Below are 27408 nucleotides of genomic sequence, written 5' to 3'. Positions count from 1 at the left end.
TCAATTAGACCAATAAAACCCAATTTTATTTGACATTGTGTAGGACATTTTCAGTGTGTAATATTTACAAATTCTTCCCCATGAATTATTTTATTAAAAACAGTGTTTTGGGTAGATACCATCTATCCTGCAACACAATTCAGAGGGAAGGTCTACTGACAGTTAATTTCCTATGTGGACTGTGTCCTGACCATATTTAAGCCGTTAAGACCAGTTGAGTCATTCAGTGCGGGACTGTTCTGAGTGCACATTGCTCACTACCTGTACAATTATAATGATCCTATTCACATTTATTTGTACAATTTCCTATTCTTATTTACAGTGACCGCACTGGGGAAAGAGGCAGTACCTGAGGAGTGACTTCCCTTACTAGCTTAAAGAGAAATTTACTAATTTGTACACGTGGCCTTATTTGGAATTTTCAGGTGCTCATATGTGATCCCCTTTCTAGGTGATATTTTTTGTTACAGAGAATTGGTTGTCAGATCAGCATCGCAGTGGATGAATAAAATGTATTGTGCATGAAATGAAACGCTCTTACACACGCCGCAACAATTCATTTTACATCACAATTGGGTGCTTTAAATGTAACAATTTGAATGAGGCTGTTTACTACAAAAACAGTGCAGGGACATTATCCCGACTGAGATTCGAACGTAATGAGTTGGTTTAGAGTGATTATCCGTATTTTGTAACATGATTCGACACACATACACATTATATTGTATTGGCATGGGATTACTGTTGGGGGATCAAATACAAGCACAGAAAAAGTAGTGGGAAAAAAGGCCAGATGAAACAAAGGTTGAAATTCCAGATTCATTACACTTTTTACAGAAACAAATATAGGATATTCATTTTAGTTTATAAACAAAATAATTTGCGCAGGATTATTTTGAAGCTGCCAGCTACACATCACAAAAATCTATTTCTATTTTGTATTGATGAAACCAAATTAGGAATTGAAACTGGCATTATATTGTCCTAAAAGCCTACCAACTAGCCTTATTAAACTACAACTACGTTTGGAACAAGGTGTTCAACAACTGCCGTTGAGGTAGGCATAACATAGACCATTAGATTAGCACACGGTCATTATATAGGTAATTGAAGATTATAATAGCCAATGGGAACTACTGACCTGCAGTGAACAGTAGTATTTTGCGAGGGGAAAATGCATGTTTTATATTATCCAAACATTTCTCAATAATACTCATGGTAAGGATATGGAAATTCTTCATACATAATACAACTGAAAAGAAAACACAAGGTCATAAATCCAGCAGCCTTCACATTCCCCAATATCTTTCACAAAAAACATACACATGAAAACATTTTGCCCTTTTCAAATTTGCATTCAATATAGCTCACAAATTAAAATGCCATTAAAAACACATCAAACATGTGCAACATTTATCCCAAGGATCAAAACCTGAAACAATAAATAATAAATAAATTAAAATGAATTAAATAACAATCATTGTCTAAACAAAACTGTGTCCAAGTAGTATAACTGTTAGTCCATTTGAATTCTAGGGCTCCTAGTGTAGCCTGATGCCCTGTGAGCTCCAATGGGGGGGGCCTTATGCCAAACACCACAGACAAGTCCTACACAGTTGCAAGGACGAACACCCCATCACAACCATCGACATCTGCTTACAACAGTGCCCCCTGCAGGCACGACCAAAGACTACTCTTCTTCAGACCTTATCCGTGAATCATTCAAATCTCTCAGGACAAAAAACAGAAACACATCACCACATCTTCGCAACCGTCTGTCCATCACCCTGTGGGTTTCACTGTCCATCTGTTTCGCTGACGGCCGGGACGAGGTGGGTAGAGTCAGTAGAATTACACATGGAGCTTTCGGTTTAGCGTCCAGCAGCTTTGAAAGTCCACCCTATTAATGTGTCCGTCTGGTGAGGCAGGTAGCCGGGCCGGAAAGCTTCTCTGTGTGCGTCCAGTCTGTCCACAGTGTGCTCGTCGTCTGCCCCGTGGGCTAGGCCTTGTAGCAGTTTCCCTGCGTGGTAAGAGCCAGCTGGCCGTTAGGCGCCGGCTCGTTGGCCTCATCCTCCAGCAGGCCTGACACGTCGGCGTTGGGAATGCTGTCGTGGTAACTGCTGAAGCTGATGTTGTCCTCTTTCAGCTCGATGGTCCAGAATGGGGCGTTCAGCTTGCGGTTCTGGTACTCTCGGTAGGTGTACACCCCGCCCACGAAGCCCAGCAACAGCAGCACCACCAGGATGATAACAGCCAGGACGATGATGTTGAACTGGGTCCAGGAGACCTCCGTCAGCGCGGCTGTGGTGTTCTCCGTGGGGCTGCCTAGGCTAGTGAGCAGAGCCTGGGTGGTGGTGACGCTCACCGAGGCGCTGGACTTGGTGGTGGAGGCGGTGGCGCTGGCGGGAATCGTGGAGCTCAGGCTTTTGGTGCCGGGGGTCGAAGCGAGGGGGGTAACATCGGTTTTAGGGGCGCCCGTTGTAATCGTCGCCTCCAGGTTAGGAATTATCCGTGCCTCTATGAAAGACAAACGACACGCAATGTGAACAGGCATTTATTGGCAACCCGCCGCTTACGCGACGACATCATCAGTACCGGTAGTCCGCAATGATTGCACAAACCTGGACTAGTGCAGTTGTGGGCGCGGGCATCCCCCGTGAAGCCGGGGGCACAGACCTGGCACTGAGGGCCTGTGGTGTTGAAGGAACAGCTCAGGCACTGGCCAGTGTGAGGGTTGCAGAGCTGGGCCGGGCCCATTGGGTCAGCATTCCCACTGCAGTCGCAGGACACACACGCACCTCTGGCACTGTAGAAGCCGGCCTGGCACTGGTCACACAGCGGACCACTGTACGCGGACAGGCACTGGTCACACACCGGGAAGCCCTCGGAGTCTAGGGAAACAGAAGTTCATCCGTTTACTTTGTCTTAAAGTACAAAAGTATTAAAATATGGTGAAAACCGCTGCAAAAAAAATCAAGACATAAAACTTTTGCGTATTTTAAGACATAGATACATGAGAAACACTATTTGTCAGTGGGTCTCAACCTTCTTTGGGCCAGCGCCCCCTATCCATTATCCAGGTCATTTACCAACCCCCATCAAATTAGTGGCCGGCTAATTGCCCTGAATATTAATATTTATTATTATTATTGTTATGATTATAATTATTGTTGTTATTATAATTGTTGTTATCAAAAAAGCACATAATTGAATGACAAACAGATTTATTCGTTTCCCAGGGAAACAAACAGCAGCCAATAAGAAACAGCTAGCAATTTAACAGTCAAAATCAGAAATGCCAAACAATCATTCTTATGAATTGTTCCAACAGAAAACAAACTGGCACTTATCAAGGGGTAAAAGCAGAAGGATTAACTTTATAAGTAAATAAGTAAAAAACCTTTGAAAGTTAGTGAGAGCCCTAGGCCTGGTTGTATTGCAGTCATGTCAACAAAGCTACATGTATTGAATATTGTTTTCATGTGTGTCTGAATGCTGGACGCAATGTTGCTTTCAGGGGTCCAACAGTGGAATATCCATGTTGTAAATGTGTAAACACTGCGATAAGGTGTTCACGATGTATCCCTCAGAGAAATGAACACTTTTAAGAGAAAGAAATTCTTCCACAGGTAATACCAAGAAAGAGAGCATCCATAATCAAGAGTTTACACATTAAATGCCATGTGGGTGAAATTTTATGGAGGATACTCTGCCGCCCAGTTCCCGTTAAGGCAGCACGGAGCGGCTCCACAAGAAGCTGACAGAAACAAACTGCCAGGTTTTAATGTTGCAGACCACAGTTTTTTGCAAGTAGTTGAAACTTTAAACTTGTATTGTTGTGAATTTTAGGTGTAAATTCGCTTTAAAACAAACGCCCCCCTATGGCACCTCAATGACCCACTTTCCAAAATATTGCTTCCAGCGCCCCCCATCGTCCTCTGAATGCAGCCTGAGGGACAATACTGCCCCCATTGAGAAACACTGGTCTAGGCCCTTTCAGAATGTTAAGGTAATATTTCCAGCATGGATAATCACTTTCATTTCACTAATTTTGTGCTTATATAGGAGGTAATTCAGGACTACATACCTACAGAGGAGTGTTAGCTGCAAAAACTATACACACCAGCAGCCCAAAAAGTTAGGTCTACCTTAATAATGGGAAGCCAAGGCTTTCTGAAAACTTTAAGGTTCGTGTCAAAAACATTTCAACACAAAAAGCTTTTCAAACACAGAGCAGAGCATTACATATTGCATGTTTGATGACCTTCCCATAATACTGGATTACACGTTGTGGCAAATACTGTAGGTGTGCTTGTTGATAGTATGAGTTCAGTCAGAATGTAAGATCTGCATAGGTCCTGCCTTACCAGCATTTATTGTAATGCTAAGGTTGATGAAGTGTCATAGGATATCCCTAAACAGAACAAACTGATTTCAACTCAAAATATTTTCTAAACCTTGTAAACAAAAGAAAACTAGTAAAATACTTGAAAATATTAAATTATTTTAGACATGATTATCAACAGTAACATTTTTGTTTAGGAATACAGCAGTTAAAAATCATGACACTTAGCACAAACCAACACTAGGTGGCATCAGAATGCCAAATCCGGATTGGATTTAAGCACTGAATAGTTTAAAAAACGGGGCCCTCAAGCCAGTTCCTGGAGACGTACTGTCACTGGCAAATGGCCCGAAGCCCCGGCAAGGCAGGGGGACCGCTAGGTCTGGGGGCTCCTAATGACATCACTAACTGTCAAATCCCTTTAAAGGACCCAAGAGGTCTGACACCAAATATATATTGAACATGGTAATCTATTGCTTACTGCATGTCATTAGGGCAAATGAGGATGCTCTCCTGTTAAGCAAGGTTATCAAGAAATTAAATGCACATACCTAATGTGTGCTACAGGCAAAAAACACTTTTAAAGCAACAGTAAAATCCTAGAAAATAGCTAGACCGTTAAAATTGAAGAGCGATAAGACCTCTTATCTAGAGACAGTATCTGATTGGTTGGGTTTAACCCTGGGCTAATTGCAATGGAAACACAATGGTCAGAGTGAGAAGTGATGCATTACATCACCAGAAGAGAACATGACCCACTCTGCAACGGCTGGGGGCAAAGAACCTTCCCAGACTGATACTGTACAATCTGGACTTACATATGCAATACCACTGGCAGGCCTGCGCTTCATTTTCAGTCCAGTTCTTTCTCTCCTCAACACACACACAGACACACACACACTCGCATGCAATCGCACACACTCATACATGTCAATGTTCCATTAGCCTTAGGATGAATGAGTCAAGGCATCCTGTACCATTGAGAAAACAGAAGCTATGCACAGAACATTTAATATGAGTGACCCACATTCTACACAGAAAAGTCATCATTTATACCTCACTCTCATCTTCCCCTCTCTGCCCGTGGGCGGCTGTATAGACAAGCCTGTGGAACCATTTTTTTCCAAACCTTTATTCAGCCGGACCAAAAGATCCATAGCATCAAAGCTTCTTGCGAAGTTGCAGATCAGATCATAACAGATCTGTCTATAATACCATAGTCAAAGACCGTAAAGAATATAAGACAGCCAACATTAAGACACCCTAATTTAATATACATAAATAATACACACATACTTATTGCTTCCAAGGCAGAGCAAGCAATCTCACAGTGATTTGCTTTCTCCTAGTACCACTGAACAGATCAGAGTTTCTACCTGCTCTTGCCCTGCCAGTTATGACATTAACACATTTCTGTTAGACAAAAACACCAATGTCTTCAAACGTGAATAATAAGTCTTCAAGTTTTACTGGTGAAAGACCATTGCATCATCCTTCTGCTTAGTCACCATTTCATCTAAGTTTGATGATGCTTTAATATCTTGGGATATACCATGTTGTTTTTAAGTAGCCAACAGTGTTGTGATGAATCATGTACAGTGAATTCTTGAAAGAATATTGTTAAACTGCAGCAGAGCCTACCTGTGGCCTACCTAGTGGTGTGTCCTGTTGAGTTTTGGCACCATTGGCACAAACATGGCCAGCTTCCTGTCTGACAGTAACGATTTACTTTGGGATTAAATTTTGTTCTGTTACGTTCAACACTCTGCTCATGCAGACGTTGATTTAGCACCATTGCCTGCAGCCTGTTCTCTGCTTCTAGAGAATATTCACTTAAAGAATGTGATTCGCACATCCGCAGAAGATTCGGGAAGCTCCAGTGCTTTTAGTCAGGCACACTAAAGACCGTGAAATATTAGATCTGTTTCCACTCAGTTAAAACAAACACTCTTCATCTAATTTGCATATTTTATAGGCTTAACAGCTAGGCCCTTAAACGTAACACTGAATTGGTGCTGCAGCAACCCACAAAGCACTCTGAAAGGCCACCGTCAACACCCTCCTCCCAAACTCTGTTCATACGCCATCCAGCAGCTCTCATCTGTTTATGGTCGGGGAGCCACGGGTACATTTTAGTTCAGAAGGCTGTGCTCTTTGCGCACCCCCCCCCCACACACACACCCCACACACACACCCACACACTCTGCCCACTCCTGCCTGGTGAATTGAAGAAGTCTATGTGTGCCCCCCCCCCCCATTGCTGCCTGACTAGCTTGCTGTGAAGTGGCCCAGCTGTGCCGGCGATGCACAAAGCGCTCAGTTAAAGCTCGGCCCAGCGAGTCCCTTCCCAGTGCTTCTGAACAGCCCCCCCCCCCCTCCCCACCCCCAACCCCAGCACAGTCCTGGCTGGGCAAACACAACCTGACAGTTCTCGGAACCCCCTCCACATGGCTGTTGCCAGGCAGCTGGGACCCAATGGAAAGCTGTCAGCAGTCACATGGTTGTGGCTGATTGGTCAGATCAGAGTGGGGAGGAGGGTGAAAGAGGTGAGAGACCGACCAACAGACAGGCAGAAGGTTCACGGTTCAGCTGATGAGGTATCAGTTTAGCATGGGAACAACTCAATGCTGGCCTACTTAAAAAAAAAAGTTCTAATTTTTGTGTCCACATGAGCAGACACCTTTATGATTCACCTGATGTGAGCAGCTCTGTGAAGAAGCCTGATTAGCAGGGACTAGAGGGTCCAGATATTAATGTACATTGAAACAGTCTATGATGTATAAGAAGTATCAGGGCTTGTAGTAACCAGAACCCCCTTTATCCTTGGCAGTGACTGACAGTTGACAGTGTTTGCTGTTGAAGCATTACTAGTACTCCTGGGCCACCTCCTTCTGTGGTCACTTCCTGTCTCCCAGGCAGAGGAAACCAAGATGATAGGTACAACAGTTTAGTAACCAGGCATCAAAGCAAGGCCTTATAAGAATGGCTCAAGTGAGGCGGGGGGGCGGGGCTACTCACCGGTGTGGCAGGTGCCAGTGGAGCTGGTGTTCAAACACGGGCAGGCGACGCAGGCGTCCGTGGTCGCAGCCCCAGAGCTGCGGTAGAACCGTGGCTTGCATTCCTCACAGTTGGGTCCTTGAGTGTTGCCCTGGCAGTTCAGACAGATTCCTGTTTTAATTAAAAAGGAGAGAACCTTTAGGAGTTTTGTTGGGTCCTTGAGTGTTGCCCAGGCAGTTCAGACAGATGCCTGTTTTGAAAAGGAGGGAACCTTTAGGAGTTCTGCCAACATGCATTTGGAAAACAGGACCTTGGGTGGCTGTCTACAGCTTTAGCAAATACATTCACATTAATTTGATATTACTTGCTGTAGTCACACAATGACAAAGAAGTGAATCACAGATTGACATGGTAATCTAATATAAATGATAAGCCTAGTGGTTTCAAACCTTAATGGTGATTGGCTGAGAGACCAGACTTTATATTTTTTCTATTTTAATTGTGTTTCTAGACAGTTTATAATGGCAATTAAGCACCCTCTCAGTAGTACCATCATCAGTGAAGACAAGGGAGTCAGTTCCAGTGGCAACCAAACATGTCCACCCCTTCCACCATATTTTACTGATGAGTTGGTATGCTATGTCCCTTTTTCTCCACATATTTCCTCTTTTTTTCTCCACACTTTTACCATCACTCTAGTAATGTTACTCTTTGTCCACAATAAGTTACCCCAGATCTCTCTTTAAGATTTGTTACATTTATATGGTTAACTTGTGTTTGCACTCTAGTTCAGTGTTCATAGTTCTGTGTAGTAATTTACTGCAGTAGATGACATCTATGCTTACCTCCTGAAGAGTCTCTTTCTTTCTTTCTTTTTTCCACTGTAGAGATTTTCCTTAGTATACCAGGTAATTTTGCATTGCTGAGCTCACCAGTGCATTCTTCGTTGTGTACCACAAACAGTCGACTTTGGCATGCCTAATGTTTTGGCAGTCTCTCTGATTGATTTATTATGATTTATCTGCCTCACAATGGCCATTTGGACTTCTTCTCATTGATACCTCTTTGGTCCTCATGTTGTCAATTACCAGCAACAGACACAAAATACAAAGACTGTAATGAAGACATTGACTCCACTGTTGTTCATGCGCTAACAATGCAAACAAATACACCTGCCTAACAGAAACAGCGGTAGTCAATTCTCCAAATACTGTGGTAACACTAAAGTGAGGGTGACAATTTACAAAATGCACTGTAATTTGTAAATGGTTAATTCAGTAAATACCTTAAAATATAGTTGACAGCCTGTCCTCTGACCCTACAGTCACTGCATTATTTTGAATCCCAAGTAACTGAATACAGAACCAAATAAACAAATAATTTTGGAATTGACTCCAGGTATGGAGTCAATGGAGTTTTCTGCTCATGACTGACTACTGTTGGTCATGGCCAAAGAGGTACGAACAACAACCAGTTTGATTTTCCAGTTTTGAGATTGAAATGGAACAGGTCACTGTCATATTAATCGGAAAAAGACAGTCTAATGTTTTCTATTTAACAATGCCCAGTCAACTGAGAGGGTCATCTTAGCACAACTCGGTTTCCAAAAAAGTTGTGACACTGCATAAAATGCAAATAAAAACAGAATACAATGATGTGCAAATCATTTAATCCCTATATTCAATTAAAAAGAGTACAAAGACAACATATCAAATGCTGAACCAGAGACATTTTAGTGTTTTTGGAAAAATACATGGCCATTTCTAAATTGATGCCATCAACACCAAAAAAGCTGGGACAATTGGGATATTGGGATTACCACTGTGTTGCATCACCTCTTCTTTTAAAAATACTCTATAAGTTTTGAAAGTGAAATGTTTTTCCATTCTTTCCATATGTGCACGGTGTGGTTTGGCATTGTCTTACTGAAATAAACAAGGCCTTCCCTGAAAAAGACAAGGTCTGGATGGAAGCATATGCTGCCCCAAAACCTGTATATATTGTACAGCATTAATGGCGCCTTCGCCCATGCCATGTGGGCTAATGCACCCCAATACCATCACAGATGTTGGCTTTTGAACTGTGCACTGATAACAATCCAAACAGACCCTTTCCTCTTTTGCCCAGAGGAACCCAGCGTCCATGGTTCCCAAAAATTGTTTCAAAATTGTATTTGTCAGACAACAGGACGGTTTTCCATTTAGCCTCAGTCCATCTTTAATGAGCTCGGGCCCAGAGTTTCTTTTTTGCATGGTAGAGTTTTAACTGGCATTGGTGGATACAGCGACAAACTGTGCTCACAGACAATGTATTTCAGAAGTGTTCCTGAGCCCATGCAGTGTCCACTACAGAATTATCTGTTTTTAATCCAGTGCCGTCTAAGGGCCCTAATCACAGCCTTCTAATATTGGTTTTTGGCCTTGTCCCTTGTGTACAGAGATTTCACTGGATTCTTTAATTATATTATGTACCATATTATATGAGATCCCCAAACTCTTTTTGCACTATTTGCATGCATAGTCTTTCATAGAGTGCTGAACCCCTCCTCATCTTCTCTGGGATGCTCTTTTTATAACCAATCATGTTACTGACCTGGTTCCAATTAACCTAATTAGTTATGAGATTTTCCAACAGGTTATTTTTTTGTATTACACAACTTTTTTACAACTGCATTTTGTTGTACTGTACTTGACAATAAAGTTGAATCTAATCTAACAATATTTTCCAGTCTTTTGTTTCCCCTGTCCTAGCTTTTTTAAAACATGTTGCTGGCATCAAAGTAGGCATATATCTTTCAGGGAACAATAGCATTTTTCAGTTTCAACATTTATGTTGTCTTTGTATAATTTTCTATTGAATATAGGGTCAATGATTTGCACTTCTGAAATGGTTTTATTTCCATTTCACACTGTCCCAACTTTTTTGGGGTTGTAGATGTCAGACCTGAAGTAAAAGGACGTAAATCCAAAACGTGCTCTGATCCCAGGGAAGCCATATGGCTTTTTATCACAATGGCAGACAGATGGGTGCAACAATCCTCCACCCCTTCCAAGCCTCTGAAGAAGTATCACACACCAACCCGCAGGAGGGGGACAGACAACAGGCACAGACAACAGGCACAGACAACAGACACAGACAACAGGCCCACACAGGATGAACGGCCAGCATGGAGAAAGTACGACCGCGGTGCTTTGTAATAGAAGCTGCGGCGGCATAACAGAAGACTCACCAGATTGTGGGTGGCAGTAGTTGGTAAGGTCGTTACACTGGCACGGCTGGCACCCGGTACTGCTGAAACGGAAGAACCCCGGGTGGCACTCGTCACACTTGGGCCCGTACACTCCCGTCTTACATGCGCACGTCCCCGAGCTGAAACAACAAGAGAGCTTTGGTTCATTTCCTATTCGGTCGTCCCGGCCTTTCATTTCTGCCGTGGCCAATTTGGGTCCATAACGGCGGGTTTGAGAGACACAGTCTGAAATGAGAACTGGCCTGTTTGGCTCTGCTCAGATGGCAGGATTGCATTAGCCGTGGCACTGTGTGTGCGGACGATTCTAACGGTTTCACGCCTGAAATCCCACAGACTCCCCTGAGTGGTTTCTGCCGTCAATCCATCTGCTACCCATAACTGGCATCGCCTCCGTCAGGAGTGCATCCTTCCCTCCGTGGTGGAGAGAGCACAGCTACTCCAAACAGGTTCAATGCCACAGGTTAGCCCCATCCACAGTTCAAAGTTTATATTTAATTCCACTAACATGTTCTGCATGTTAGAGTCATGACCACAGATAGTAAAACTGTGGGAACATCTGGTCTGAGGCAAGAAACTGAGGCCACCTGGATCCCACAGCCCACAGGCCAGGCGTGATAACACTGCCTGAAAGGGTCGCTTTCTGCCAGGTTCTCTCATCGTAGGCTATTAGCCATCGACTCTGAGGAGTGAATGGGTCAGAGTACCTGTGGGACCGTCTACATGTGGTCAGCTTATTTCAAGGGCTCTAAACAAGACACAAAAGAACCCCTCCTACCTGACGCAGTCCCCTGCTGGGTAGAAAGGTTACTATGACTGAAAAGAAAGGGTTACGAAAGGTCTGTCTCGAGCATTCACTCGTTTGACATGCTGCTCATCTCTGCAGGGCTGGGCTATGATAAAAAAATAAAAATAAGAATTCACTTTGTTTACGATTACAGTAAAATGCCCTTTGGAAGGACACAAAATATAATGACTGTAAGTACATAGAAAGAAGAATGGATAACTGTTCATCATTAGCTTTACAGGCTAAAGCTAAACATTGCATGCACTTATAACGATGTGCACGTATTCCCCCTGTGCGTGTTTGTTGACAGCTCGAACTAAGCCATCTCAGTTCAGAGGGTGTTCTCTTTTTGATGATCTAGTCTCTCTTGTCCACTTAAATCCAATTCAACCTGAGCTCTTCAGCACCCCCGTTGAGCTGTTTCCACATCATTAGTTCAATCGCTGACGTGTTCTGTACCAGCGGAAACAACGCCCCTGCAGTCACCTGCACACACCGCATCTGACTGCACCGTCGGGGTGGCAGAATGCACACGCCAGATCTCCGGCTGAATTAAACGCTGCACAGACAGGAGAGCGGCAAAGGGAGGGGACGACTGCAGACAGCACATCGGCGGGGCGACGCACGCACACTAACTCCCAACATCCTGCGGGGCTGATCCCCTAGTCTCACAGGAGGAACACAAAGTGTCGAGTCATGCCGGATTCCCATTTACACTTCAGACGCTTTTATCCGGAGCGCCCTCACATTAGCCTTCGCATACATTCAGGACTTCACAGCATTACGTGGGGAGGAGATGGGAGTGAGCCAAGTAGAAGCTGGTAATGATTAGGTGGTCGGGATGATTTGAGGGCCAGACTGAAGAGGGAAGCAAAAGCCGGCACACCCTGATGCCCGACTGGCCCTCCGACACCACATCCAACAGCTGGCCTTCATCCAGGCACCGACCACGACCCACCCTGCTTATCTTCATCCAGGCACCAATATATATATAATAAATAAATAAATTGTAAATCAACAATATAGATCTGTGGACATCAGCAATCATATCAAATGAAAGGGCAGTTACCTGAATGTGTCCAATGAGGCCTTATAACATAGGTCTTATTCAAAGCTTTGTTAAAACATTGCTTTTCATGCAAATGTCATGGAGATGCTAATGCTTAGCAGGGCGTGTGCAGTCTACTGGGAAGAACCAGACCAGGAGTTAAGCAGCGTCTGATGCACACAGACAAAAGACTGCAGGACGGACCGCAGGGAAGTGACACAGTAAGTGACGGCTATTTACTGTTCAACTGTTCAAATACAATATTGCTATTCCTGAAACCGGTTCTATTTTGTCAAAAGGAGACAGGAAATATGGAGGCGGGTTCCCAGCGTCACTGTCAGTTATTCAGTCTCACTGATGTAAGAGGCTTTTCTTTTCTCGCCAAAGAGAGCAGATGGTGAGAAAATCTCAGAGATGAATATGTTTTTGACGGGCCATAACATGTTATACGACAGCACTGATCTCATCCTCGGTGGCCCAATTCCCTGACTGGCATCACTCCCAACCCACCTTCGATGACTACAGAGTCTCACTGAAACTCTTCTAAACAAAGAAAAATGTTGGATAGGAGATAATGTTTTCTTTGTAGCTGGGAAACACATTCTCTGAGTAGTTATTACGATTAGATGAAACAACCACAGGATCATTAAGGACACTGAGCAGAGTTGGTACGGAAAGCAAAGCTGGGGCCTGGAGAAAATGTTTGCAGGTCATGGTGGACAGACAAGGTCATGGAGGACAGGGACATGGTTTTGTCTCGTGGGACAGTGTGGCTACAGGAAGGGGGGCTGTTGTTTTGGTGGGGTTTCACTGGGCTGGAGGCTGTACTAGCTCAGCCGCTGTTCTATGCGTTACAGTCGCATACTAACTAGGTCAGTATCACATGGCAACGGAGCTTAGCTTAACCCCGTTCTGCTGCTGCCATGGCGATGGCAGCCATACGCTGCTCGGGAATCACAATAGACCGAGCTCATGTTCATGCCGCAGCAGCTTTGGCCGAACACTCTGCTGCCTCAGGGAACCAGGAGAACTGAAGAATGCCGGCAAGCATTGTCAGGTTTTAGAGTCCGGGCTCACACGGTCACATCTTTAGAGAGAGGAAGTTTAACAGCGACAGGGTTCAAGTGTCGCGATGCTTTCCAGAGAACCCCTGGCTCAGGATATCACATTGGGACAGTTATGTAACCCAGCTCAGAGTAGAGTCAGGCGGAGTGCGCCACTAGCCATGGTCACAGCCCCACACAACACGGCTCCAGTCATTAGAGGAACAAAGCCTCCCCACTGGGTCCCTGTCACTAATCCATCCTGGGAGGCTGCCTCCATCTAACGTGAGGTCACCTGCAGTGGCCTGGCACTAGTCCTCTTACCGCACAGCACCCTCTCCTATGTTCCTCCCTGTCAGAGAGGGCTACCTGCAAGGCTGGTAAGGCAAAAATGTCAGGTAAGTGCACTCAGGTTTAGAGAACACACACCTACCTACTGCCTGGACTCCAGGACAGAACTTCTAGACCAAGGGACTGGAGTACCCATTAGCAGTTAATATGAAGTCTGGATAAAGGACCTCATGAACAGACAGGTAACTTTGGTGCCAAATACGCTCCCACCACAGCAATCTGCTTAGCTGCTTCATGACATGACTACCAAAAGGAACTTGTGTTCCTTGGGAACTCCTTACATTTACATCTCCCAGTAGTTGTTACTGGTGCAATCACACCCACTTGGAAGGGGAGATGCTTTTTCGTAGAAAACAGGCTTTTTCAACTGAATACCCAAAGAATAAAGGCATCAGTACAACCTGAAATATTCACACAAAAGTGTGTTGTTGTATTCATACAAAATGTATCACAATTCCAGCATGCTAATATGCAGAGTTGCAAACAGAGAAAGTGAAGATTAAGAATTAGACTAAAAGAATAGGAAACATCTGCACCCAAATCAATATTTAATTACAAACTTCTCACATCCCATACTGTAGAGGGGGTTGGAAAATAAACATGCAACTTCAAAAAGAGTGTCCCTAAAGGATTGACCCACATAAACTATTGATATAATACTAATTGCTTAAGGAAGTCATTTGTGCTGGAACGATTGTTTTGGTAGTAAATTGACTGTGGCACTAATTAATAATTACATGGAAGTAAGCTATGATTTAATCACAGAAAACAATCATTAACCAAGTTGCTAAGAAACAGCAGCATGAAGCCCACTATTTATCTGGGGCTCAACGCTACCATCTCTTAGCAACAGCTTGTTTTTCCACAGGCTTCCGATTAGTCTAATTTCCATCAAACATCCTAGCCCATCCATTCTCCAAGCCCCTAGCTATACAGAGACAAACAGAGTGAAGTCAGTACTGATGCAGTTTATACTGATGCAGTTTTGAGATCCTGGTTGTTGTTAGCCCCCTGTAAATGTTTGGAAAGACCACAATGGGCAGGACAAAGTCAGACACAGTTCTTACAGGTGACCGAAGTAGCACTTGCCTGCCAACATGGTCTAATGGTCTAAGAACCAAGCAGATTCAAATGGCTGTAACTAACCATTTCATATGAAATACAACAACCAAAGTAGTAAGTCTAACAGTGCTATAACCACAACAAATACCTAACCTAAACTTTTCTATTACCTTGTTTGAGTATTTCTTATGAGGACTGTATTTCTATTGGATCATGACACCACAGAGATCAGAAAAATGCTAATCATAGATCCAATTTAGACAAGATTATTTATAATTGAGGGAATATGAAGCTCAAAGAATTCAAGTTGAAATCACAGGATCCAGACGTCTGCAAGCCAATGACATCCTGTTCCTCTACCAGGTTTCAGGCTGGATCAGTTCGGTATTATGCAGTGATCTGGAATCAGCAGGTGATTAGTTTAATCCAAGCTCTGTCCATGCAACTAAAAAGACCTCTAAGGAAGAATAACAAACACAGACACCCTGAATGGATACCCACAGAAAATGTGATGGAATGGCAAACATGGGTATGGCAATTACTTTGTAGGATTCAAAAGGGGAAAACAGCCTAAGAAAATTTGCCTTTTGCCTCATTCCATCACACAACCAATATATCAGAAGAGTAGAGCTCAAGTAGGTGTCCAGGCGGGTTATTCTGAGGCCAGAAATGTCTGGGGCTAGCTCTGTGAATGGCTGGATTGTCCATCAGTGAAATAAGACATCATCTAAAGCGAGAGGCTGGGGGGTCTGGGAGCCAGCTAATCTGTGTAAATCACAGTGCCTTCCTGCTGGGAGCTAGCTAAGCTGGCTTGGTCTGGCCTAGGTTAGACCACAGCTACGCTACCTGGGTTAGCACTGTGTGGGCTCAGACTGTCTGAGCAGGATCATTCTGTGTGTGTTGCTGTTACTGCATGAGGACAGAGCTAGCTCCATACGTCCCTGCCCTCAGAATAACCCCTTGGCCTAGCTGTGCCTTCATGTTCTCACTTGATCTCTACTGGAATGGGACAAAAATGTAATACATAATTTTCAATTCTCTTATTTGATATATATATAGAGTTAGGTCCAGAAATAATTGGACACTGACACAAGTTTTGTTATTTTGGCTGTTAACCAAAATATGTTCAAGTTACAGTTAAATAATGAAAATGGGCTTAAAGTGCAGTCTCTCAGCTTTTAAGGGATAATTCGGCAAAAAATTATATTGACATAAAAATTCACTTACCAAAAGTTAGACCAGAATGGACAGAGTAATTTTTTCCCATCCATCCATTATTCAGCTCTGTCCCCGGCTGTAGTGTTCTTAGTATCGTCCAAATTCATGAATGGAAACTAATCGTCCCAATATCGCAAAGCTCCATTGCAAGCGGAAAACTACTTCAAACTAAGACTAGTGGTGTTGTATAACTCGCGATATATTTGTCTTTTCAAATAAAGCGGTTCTTCCTGTATTTATCAGTCAATTTTGTTCACAATTGCATGAATCCGCGCATTCTTTCGGGAGGAGGTGTGTACAGTAAACAAAAGTTAGTAAATGCTTGATGATGCTTTCGCATTGTCTATAGTATGATGAGCAACATGTTAACAGTTTCTCATTTCTATTCATTCAATCATGTCTATCTGAACTGAGCTAATCTGCTAAACCCCTTGAATGTAAACCTACCGTCTGGTCCATTGTTTTTGGTGCACAAACGTTGACTCGGAGGCTTTAGCTCAAAGCTATACTGTTCTACTCAATTGATGCCAACAAAGCTAATCAGACAATGGTAGACACCAAATGTATATGATTTCATTTATTTAACCACTTAAGTAGCTTTTACAAAAGTCAATATACCTGAATGTCAATGGTGGAATTAAGTATTACATGTCTGGATTAAGATATGGCAACGAGTGAAACACTAAGTCTCCTCTCCCAGGTCCCTTGTATCCTTTCTTTGCAAACAAAACACGATTGCGGCATTTTCCAATAGAAATAAAACTGAAGCCCACTGACGATATTCACGATGGGCCAGCTAGAGAAACTCTCACCTTGCGTAGCTTCTGGAGGTTAAAGTTCACTCCCACCCCGATGACGTCATCCCCGAAGCCCACAAGCTCTGTGAATGGCTGTATGAAATAGTTTGCTGGTGCTGGTTTGGATTGACCAAATTCCGCCAGTTGTTTGGTCAATGTACAGTTTAAAAAACCAACGCTAGTTGAAGTGTTTCGATGTAGTTTTCCGCTTGTAATGCGGCTTTGCTGTAGTGGGACGATTAGTTTCCATTCAAGAAATTGGATGACGCTAAGAATGCTAAGTACAGCCGGGGACAGAGCTAATTATTGGAGGGTTGGAACAAAATGACCCTATGTCCATTCTGGACTAACTTTTGTTGGTAGTGAATTTTTAGATAAGTATGACTTTTAGATTAACTATCCCTTTAATGTGAGGGTATTCACCAAAATTTGAGAAAGGGTTTAGGAATTACATCTCTTTAATATTTAGCCCCTCTTTTTCAAAGGACCAAAAGTAATGGGACAATTGACTCAAAACCTGTTTAATGGTGCAGGCTATTCCTCCATTATTTCTTCATCAATTAAGCAGGCAAAAGGTCTGGACATGATTCCAGGTGTGACATTCGCATTTGGAAGCTGTTGCTGTGAACCCACCACATGCGGTCAAAAGAGCTCTCAATGTCATCGTTAGGCTGCAAAAAAAATCAATAAGAGAGATAATAGGAACATTAGGAGTGGCCTAATCAACACATTGGTACATTCTAAGAAAAAAAGAACGTTCTGGTGAGCTTTGCAACACAAAAAGACCACAGAAGACAACAGTGGTGGATGATCGTAGGATCCTTTCCATGGTAAACAAAAACCTCTTCACAACATCCAGCCAAGTGAAGAACACTCTCCAGGAGGTAGGCATATCATTATCCAAGTCTACCATAAAGAGAAGACTTCACGAGAGCAAATACAGAGGGTTCCCCACAAGGTACAAACCATTCATAAGCCTCAAAGCCAGCTCATTTCAAATACATTGTGGTGGCGTACAGAGCCAGAATTATGTAAAATCTGTCAGTGTCCAAATATTTCCGGACCTAACTGTATATATACAGTTGTGCTCATAGGTTTGCATACCCTGACAGAAATTGTGACATTTTGGCATTGATTTTGAAAATATAACTGATCATGCAAAAAAATTATTTTATTTAAGGATACTGATCATATGAAGCCATTTATTACCACATAGTTACAGACACACAAGGTGACACATATAGGTGAAAATGGCAATTAATGGTATATTTCCAACACCTGTGGCTTTTTAAATTGCAATTAGTGTCTGTGTATAAATAGTCAATGAGTTTGTTACCTCTCATGTGGACGTACTGAGCTGGCTAGATACTGGGGTGCAGAAAAGCCATGGGGAGCAGAAAATAACTTTCAAAAGACCTGCGTAACAAGGTATTGGAACTTAATAAAGATGAAAAAGGACATAAAAACCAATCCAAAGCCGTACAAATGCCAGTCATTACTGTTCAATCACTTATTAGGAAGTGGAAAATTTGTGAATCTCTTAAAACCAAGCCAAGGTTAGGTAGACCAAGAAAGATTTCAGCCAAAACTTACAATTGTTCGGGACACAAAGAAAAACACACAGGTAACCTCAGGAGAAATACAGGCTGCTCAGGAAAAAGACAGTGTGGTTGTTTTAAGGAGCACAATACGAAGATACTTCAACAAAAATGAGCTGCATGATCGAGTTGCCAGAAAGGAGACTTTACTGCACCAATGCTACAAAAAAGCCTGGTTAAAATATGCCCGACAACACCTTGACACTGAAATTTGGAGTGACAAGACCAAAATAGAGCATTATGGTCACAACCATAAGCGCTATGTTTGTAAAGGGGTCAACAAGGCCTATAGTGAACAGAATACCATCCACACCTGTATATATATATATATATATATATATATATATATATATATATATATATATATATATATATATATATATATACACACAGGTGCTGGTCATATAATTAGAATATCATCAAAAAGTTGATTTATTTCAGTAATTCCATTCAAAAAGTGAAACTTGTATAATGTATACATTCATTACACACAGACTGATATATTTCAAGTGTTTATTTATTTTAATTTTGATGACTATAATTGACAACTAATGAAAACCCCAAATTCAGTATCTCAGAAAATTTGAATATTGTGAAAAGGTTCAATATTGAAGACACCTGGTGCCACACTCTAATCAGCTAATTAACCCAAAACACCTGCAAAGGCCTTTAAATGGTCTCTGTTTAGTTCTGTAGGCTACACAATCATGGGGAAGACTGCTGACTTGACAGCTGTCCAAAAGACGACCATTGACATCTTGCACAAGGAGGGCAAGACACAAAAGGTCATTGCTAAAGAGGCTGGCTGTTCACAGAGCTCTGTGTCCAATCACATTAATGGAGGCGAAGGGAAGGAAAAGATGTGGTAGAAAAAAGTGTACAAGCAATAGGGATAACCACACCCTGGAGAGGATTGTGAAACAAAACCATGCCCGGTCAGTGCTTCAAGAACCACCACGCACAAACGTATGCAAGACATGGGTTTCAGCTGTCGCATTCCTTGTGTCAAGCCACTCTTGAACAAGACACAGCGTCAGAAGCGTCTCGCCTGGGCTAAAGACAAAAAGGACTGGACTGCTGCTGTGTGGTCCAAAGTTATGTTCTCTGATGAAAGTAAATGTTGCATTTCCTTTGGAAATCAAGGTCCCAGAGTCTGGAGGAAGAGAGGAGAGGCACAGAATCAACGTTGCTTGAAGTCCAGTGTAAAGTTTCCACAGTCAGTGATGGTTTGGGGTGTCATGTCATCTGCTGGTGTTGGTCCACTGTGTTTTCTGAGGTCCAAGGTCAACGCAGCCGTCTACCAGGAAGTTTTAGAGCACTTCATGCTTCCTGCTGCTGACCTACTTTATGGAGATGCAGATTTCATTTTCCAACAGGACTTGGCACCTGCACACAGTGCCAAAGCTACCAGTACCTGATTTAAGGACCATGGTATCCCTGTTCTTAATTGGCCAGCAAACTCGCCTGACCTTAACCCTATAGAAAATATATGGGGTATTGTGAAGAGGAAGATGCGATTCGCCAGACCCAACAATGCGGAAGAGCTGAAGGCCACTATCAGAGCAACCTGGGCTCTCATAACACCTGAGCAGTGCCACAGACTGATCGACTCCATGCCACGCCGCATTGCTGCAGTACTTCAGGCAAAAGGAGCCCCAACTAAGTATTGAGTGCTGTACATGCTCATACTTTTCATGTTCATACTTTTCAGTTGGCCAACATTTCTAAAAATCATTTTTTTGTATTGGTCTTAAGTAATATTCTAATTTTCTAATATACTGAATTTGGGATTTTCATTAGTTGTCAGTTATAATCATCACAATTAAAAGAAATAAACATTTGAAATATCAGTCTGTGTGTAATGAATGAATATAATATACAAGTTTCACTTTTTGAATGGAATTACTGACATAAATCAACTTTTTGATGATATTCTAATTATATGACCAGCACCTGTATATTACATTTGATAAGGCCACACTGAGTGACAGGATTAATTACAGACACCTGGATCATCTGAAGAACTCCAGTTGCTAATAAGATTGTGATAACATAAAAATGTAAAAGTTACCAAAATGCTTGTAGTGTAAAGGTAAACTGAACACAGTCCCTATTCGCAAACCTTATCCTAGAATTTCAGCCCTTACAGTAGATCCTTCCATTAATGTAAAAAACAGCAGGGGAAGCAGTTAGTGGGTCTAACCAGTTGCCATGGTTGCTAAAATCTGTACCAGGCAGTTAACCCTAATTACTGACAGGTCACTGAAAATGATAATGTGTACTGAGTCATACATTATAAGAAAAAAACAAAGGAAATGTACTTTGTTCAAATAAAACATTTCTCTAGGTTGCCTGCTTGCTTCAGACCGTTGACTCTGCCAATGGGCATACAGCGATGTGAACTCAGCTGTGACCACATACTTCTTTCTGGATTTACAGATTCTGTAAATTGTGATTTCTAAAATATATCTTCCTGAGCTTTCCACTTATTTAACAAACTCGCAGTGAATCGTTTCAAATTAAATGTACTGGACCATCTTATAGGAGCCCACGTGTAGAGCTGCATATCAAAAGAAGCTCAAAAGCAGAGACGCAAATCCCAAAGAGTTACATTTGCTAGCGGACCTTTTGTCGGCATGGTTTCCAAATTCACGGTACAAACTGCATATGTTGGGTCAATTCAAACCTGTGATCAGATTAAATCCCAGCCACGGAGTCAAGCGTTTAAAAGTAACCAGGTTTAATAGGTAATACTCTATTCTAGGTGTTCGGCATTTCGTCCCGAACGCTTACCTGTCGCAGAGGTGGTTGACGGCTCCATACGAGTCGCAGCCGCAGGGCATGCAGCCGGTGGTGCCGTTGGTAAAATGTCCCTCCTCACAATCCTCGCACAGAAGCCCGGCGTAACCGGGCATGCAGACACACTGGCCCGTCTTCTTGTCACAATCATCCACGTCCAGGACCCCCTCGCTGCTGCAGTTACATAGAGGCTCTGCAGGGAGAGGCGTCAACAGACAGGAGGAGGCACATTGTTAAGGCACCGCATTTCACACTGACACAATGGCCATATATTATTTATCTGAGCATGGAATAGGAGTGTTCCTTCGACGTCTCTCTCATGGGTTTCCACGCGAGGGATGAAGGGAGGAGAGACGTGCGCAGACCATGAGGAGTTAGGCTATGTGGCGGCTCGTTCTGGTGCAATAGCTCTTAAAGATGTTCAAATGACATTACAGTAACGTGACTTTTCAGACAAATGAATTCTGGTCCGGAATAGAATGTTCAGTATTGTTTCCCTGACAACTACGAACGTTGTGGATTGATGCATTACATGTTGTTTTTATTTTGTTGGGTTAATATGGTAGCAAGTGCATTTTATTTATCATGGTGACTTATCACAGCTGATTCAGTACATTAAGGTTTGTTGACGAGTTGGTTGGAATCAGCAGTAGGGTAAAAAAATAAATCAAGAGTGAGGCCTCAAATGAGTTTGGAAAATGGGTGGGTGCTGTTCTGCATTCACCATTGATAGCCAACTGTTCTGTATGTTTCCTGACGTGAATATAGCACATTTTGTACATCATCACATTTCAAACTTTGGGAACACCGCTGTGCCATCTGCCATAAGAAATGACTTAATGCATTTTTCTGCAACAATACCATCCAACTCTTGCCTCTCTTCCAGCTTTATGTAACAGCAAAAGGGCTGGGTTATGCAAGAATGGAGAGCTCTGTCAGCTTTCTATTTGTTAACTGAAGTCATCTTCCTCTGCACAACTGTCAGAAAAGATCATCCCCAGACCCTGTGACATACCAGGCCGCACAGCTCTTTGTCTTTCTATCCTTGTGGGGACCTGAGACCTAACCCCGACACCAAAATATTTCCTATTCCCTTGCCCTAAACCTAACCTTAACCCTAACCTAATTCACAAAAACACAACCTTTCTATCAAAACATAACTAAGTCCTAAAACCTAACCTTAACTGTTAACGCTTAAACCTAAAAGTAACCCCAATTCTACCACTGTGGCCATTTCTGCCATTCTGGCCAAGTCTCCCCTTGAGCTGGAAATTACACTTTTGCTTGTGGGGTCCTGCCAAGAAATCTAATGGGGATGCATTTTTAACATTTTAATATCTTTGTGGGGACATCTGGTCCCCACATGTACACAGAGATGGATCACACACACAAACACACACACAAAGGACTTCTTGTTTAGCGAGTACCATTTGAGCACATGCCTGGCTTAAACCTCGGACGTGTGCTTCACAAATACCTGGGACACTTATCCCTCAACCGTCCCTAAATCTAAAAATTGAGCGGCTCAAACAGGAACCCTTACAGCTTTTATGTGATACGTTCACCCTTCAAACTAACCCAACAGCAACTTCAGCAATGTGGTGAGCACAAATGTAGAACTCATGACTTGTGCAACCTGTCTGCGCAGGGGAAATGTACGTGTGACTGATTATTAACTGACAAACCTTAAAGTGGCAAAACTGCTGTTTGAATGAGAAATAAATGCAGTGAAAGAGGAAATGTCCATTGTTCTCACAGTAATTTGTTTCAGTCACGTGAAGCAGTGTGGCAACATGGTTCAGGTGTGTAGATGTACCTGTGTGGTTGAGATAAAGATTCATTTATTTACCTTTATTTATATGAGAAAGTCAAGTTTCCCAACAATCTGCGGCTGTGATACTGTTTGTGCTAGTAACTAAAACATAGAAGAGTGGTGATACTATCACTCCACATAGCCTATTGTGGTTTAAACTCAGAAGATACATCATGTCATATCAAATGTACTGTCTCTGAATGACAGGCAAGGGTAGAAAGAACAACATAATTTAAATCACTAATGTGACACACACGAAAGGGGTCCCATCAGGCAGGCAGTGTTGGGGAAGGAGGCTTTAGGCAAGGTAAGGCCTTATTATTACTATCAGATTGACCTTTACACCAGAACTGGAACATACACTCACCTAAAGGATTATTAGGAAAACCTGTTCAATTTCTCATTAATGCAATTATCTAATCAACCAATCACATGGCAGTTGCTTCAATGCATTTAGGGCTGTGGTCCTGGTCAAGACAATCTTCTGAACTCCAAACTGAATGTCAGAATGGGAAAGAAAGGTGATTTAAGCAATTTTGAGCGTGGCATGGTTGTTGGTGCCAGACGGGCCGGTCTGAGTATTTCACAATCTGCTCAGTTACTGGGATTTTCAGGCACAACCATTTCTTGGGTTTACAAAGAATGGTGTGAAAAAGGAAAAACATCCAGTATGCAGCTGTGGGCGAAAATGCCTTGTTGATGCTAGAGGTCAGAGGAGAATGGACCGACTGATTCACGCTGATAGAAGAGCAACTTTGACTGAAATAACCACTCGTTACAACCGAGGTATGCAGCAAAGCATTTGCGAAGCCACAACACACACAACCTTGAGGCGGATGGGCTACAACAGCAGAAGACCCCCCCGGGTACCACTCATCTCCACTACAAATAGGAAAAAGAGGCTACAATTTGCACGAGCTCACCAAAATTGGACAGTTGAAGACTGGAAGAATGTTGCCTGGTCTGATGAGTCTCGATATCTGTTGAGACATTCAGATGGTAGAGTCAGAGTTTGGCGTAAACAGAATGAGAACATGGATCCATCATGCCTTGTTACCACTGTGCAGGCTGGTGGTGGTGGTGTAATGGTGTGAGGGATGTTTTCTTGGCACACTTTAGGCCCCTTAGTGCCAATTGGGCATCGTTTAAATGCCACGGCCTACCTGAGCATTGTTTCTGACCATGTCCATCCCAATATGACCACCATGTACACATCCTTTGATGGCTACTTCCAGCAGGATAATGCACCATGTCACAAAACTCGAATCATTTCAAATTGGTTTCTTGAACATGACAATGAGTTCACTGTACTGAAATGGCCCCCACAGTCACCAGAACTCAACCCAATAGAGCATCTTTAGGATGTGGTGGAATGGGAGCTTCATGCCCTGGATATGCATCCCATCAACATTTCTAAAGAATGCTTTCAGCACCTTGTTGAATCAATGCCACGTAGAATTAAGGCAGTTCTGAAGGCGAAAGGGGGTCAAACACAGTATTAGTATGGTGTTCCTAATAATCCTTTAGGTGAGTGTATATTGACTAAGATTATAGAATCTCTGACTACCAGTGACATTAGGCTGCGGTAGGGCATACAATTCAATAGTCATCTGGTCACCAAAATAAAATAGGTGTTTCACAAGTGTCGCTCACCCCAATCTCCAAAGCGAATCTGTCGGAACATTTATCCTCACATAAAGCACATAGCAAGGAACACTAGAAAGACAGCGGAACACTCAAGATGAGGGAAAGAACCCGCTGAGACAGCGCGGACTCATTCATATCTTGGTTTGGTCATTTTGATTGGATGCAGAGTAACACATTCCCCCTCCTTGATCTAGGATGTGGAATAGACACAAAGGGATCAAACCAATCTCCAACCAAGGCATGCCACTAGGCCTATATGTTATTGAAAATAAAAACATGCAATAGCTTCACGCAGACATAAAGATGTCTGAGGTAAAATAAGAACAACGAATAAACCCCATTACCCTCGGGTTCGATCAATATAATTAAAGACTTGATACGATGATTTAATAGATCTTCTCCGGACCGATCTATGTGCAAAATTGTAGCCTATAGTAATAGCATGTATTTGGTAAATATTGATGGGGTATGTTCCAATTAATATGGATGTTTCATAATTGTGCAAGGTAAATTACGTGCATGACTTGAGGACCATGATCTATTGTTTCAAATGTCAGTTTCTTCCGCCTGTGCTCTGCGTCAAAATCAACCCTTAATGCGGACATGTTTTGACTGTCTTTGGTAACGTATTGATTTTCTGCATGAAAATTGACATTTTCACAACCATAGGCGAATGTGTGACGTGATTAGTCCAGAGACTCCATTCATTCATATCAGACTATTTATAATAAGGTGTAGGCTATCAATTTCGGAGGTGTGGCTGCCAGAGGAAATTATTTACAATACTCAATATAAAATGACAACTGTATGTCCATTGTGACATCCGCCGATACGTTATTGTGAAAATACCCAAGCGCAAACACAACCTACTCACCTTGACTATTCTCCGAGGAGCTAATCGATGCATGAATGTTATCTAATGACCATGCATCATTTGTCGTCCGCTGCGAAACCATGGAGACCATGGTCTGCAGCCTTTTTTCTGGAGGAAAAACGGACGTTTGCGCATCAGTGGATCTTTTGCTCGAATTGGATGTTCTGGAGCTTAAAGCCGTTATTTGTTCTCTGGAAATTATTTTTATGTTTGGCCTTTGGAATGTAGGGTCCGCTGTTGGTGGCTGGGTGGTTGTTGTTGGCGAGACAGCAATCTTCGATACCGGTATCGTTTTCCTTGTCGCACGGGTGAAACCCATAGTCGGTGACGGGGTGAGTCCCGTTAGCGGGCCGATCACAAAGCTGTCCTCGGGTAACCGATTAGGCAAGGTGGTGGAAAGGGGTTCCATGCTCGCGGAGGCTGAGCGAGGCTTCCTGGCGATAGGCGACGCATCGTAGGAGTTGACGCGAGGTGCAGCATCAGAAAATCCAATGTATAAAACAAATAGCAAAGCCGAGGATATGTACATCATTAAGGTCGTTAACCTCATATTAAATTTCAGCTCTCCATGTAAAGCCCTAGTTATGGTCTGACTCAGACCCGTCCCTGGATAGACTAGCTCGTGTACTCCATTGATGTCCTCCTGTACAATGTTCTCAATTGTTGCCCAGTGATTGTGAAACGTTCTATCCGCAGCTTCTTCGTTTCACCTTCCGTTCAACCTAGCACAGCGCAAAGAAACACTGTAGATTGTCACACTGTTCAGCCAATGAGGGCATTATGAGAGGTCTTGTGGCATGCGTACCTAACGTAGATGCGTTTGTTTTCCCATCGCAAAGGCATTTGATTGGCTCAATATCTAATCGTGCCATTACGCATTAAGTGCAATGAGATGTCACTTACACATTTACAGTAATTTCATATCAGTCAACAGACCACGTACGTAGATAGGCATACACTTGTGTTCCTAGACATTGAACCTACTCGATGTACTGGAGAGACTAGTCTACAGCTACCTAAACAGATATTCTGGGATATTGTGTCTAGACTGGTCCCAGTTAGATCGACGATTTTATGTATCCACGAGTATAGAATTAAAATAATACAGTATGATGGTGATGGTGAATGCACATTATGTATATTACTGGTATTATCCATTGACCCCTGGAAAGTGCGATCAGTAGCCTAATCACCCATTGTTCCAATTGTGTGCGAGCGCCACTGTGAGGCTGTTGTTTTTATGACCAGCAGTGACATGCGATGCTCCACAGAACAAGACAGAAGTATAGCCATCCTAAAGGCAAGGTTTCCCACTGGCTTACAAATGAATGAAAGCTGTAGGCCTACACCAAAAGACAGAAAAATAAACTTTAACCACCCCCTGGTTAAAACTGAACAAAGCAAGCAATCTAAGACTTACACAGGGAGGTATTCACACACCCATATACACATACTTAAACTAGCCCTAACACCTAAACCTTAATGCATAAAAGTAACCTTAACTCTAACAATAACCCCAATTGTAAGTTTTACCGTACACCTTATCTAGGCCAGAACATTGCCTTACCTGGTTGTTTCCATGTATTGTTAGAACTGTTTCACACATGTTATATGAAACCACAAATCAAAGGTATCATTGAAAAAGGATACATATTTAAGGTCCTTTTCCACACTATGAGGCTGTCCATGACCTCTGAAAAGGACATTAGGCTGCCCCATAAACTGCTTCATCCCTGATTTATAAAGGCCTGCCCTTTGAACATTCCCCTTGTGAATGAGCCC

The 27408-nt window shown here is 42.8% G+C and overlaps 1 protein-coding gene across 2 annotated transcripts; it reads right to left on the bottom strand.

Annotated features, from left to right (window-relative positions):
• On the bottom strand, positions 1-26371 carry si:ch211-158d24.2 (multiple epidermal growth factor-like domains protein 9). Of its 2 annotated transcripts, XM_020052858.3 has the most exons (7): positions 25627-26371; positions 24029-24085; positions 21287-21485; positions 10572-10711; positions 7364-7513; positions 2622-2891; positions 1-2517 (listed from the first exon to the last, which is right to left on the bottom strand). In XM_020052858.3, the coding sequence occupies exons 1-7, from the start codon at positions 26174-26176 to the stop codon at positions 2000-2002; spliced, it is 1884 nt and encodes a 627-aa protein (XP_019908417.2). In that variant the 5' UTR covers positions 26177-26371; the 3' UTR covers positions 1-1999. The 2 variants fall into 2 exon arrangements, with proteins under 2 accessions (XP_019908417.2, XP_010874516.2); XM_010876214.4 differs by lacking the exon at positions 24029-24085 and having other exon boundaries at positions 25627-26369.
• Between the last annotated feature and the right edge of the window lie 1037 nt (positions 26372-27408).

The sequence above is a fragment of the Esox lucius genome, chromosome 13 (genome assembly GCF_011004845.1).
Source record: "Esox lucius isolate fEsoLuc1 chromosome 13, fEsoLuc1.pri, whole genome shotgun sequence".
Classification (NCBI taxonomy): domain Eukaryota; kingdom Metazoa; phylum Chordata; class Actinopteri; order Esociformes; family Esocidae; genus Esox; species Esox lucius.
Note: the sequence above shows the minus strand (reverse complement) of the source record. Positions and strands in the feature narration are given on the sequence as shown.

Coding starts and splice junctions, on each gene's coding strand:
- si:ch211-158d24.2 (XM_020052858.3), bottom strand. CDS start 26,176: ATGAGGTTAACGACCTTAATGATGTACATATCCTCGGCTTTGCTATTT. Junction 21,486..24,028: donor TCTTCAACTGTCCAATTTTG/GTGAGCTCGTGC, acceptor CTCTCCCTGCAG/AGCCTCTATGTAACTGCAGC. Junction 2,518..2,621: donor CCACAACTGCACTAGTCCAG/GTTTGTGCAATC, acceptor TGTCTTTCATAG/AGGCACGGATAATTCCTAAC.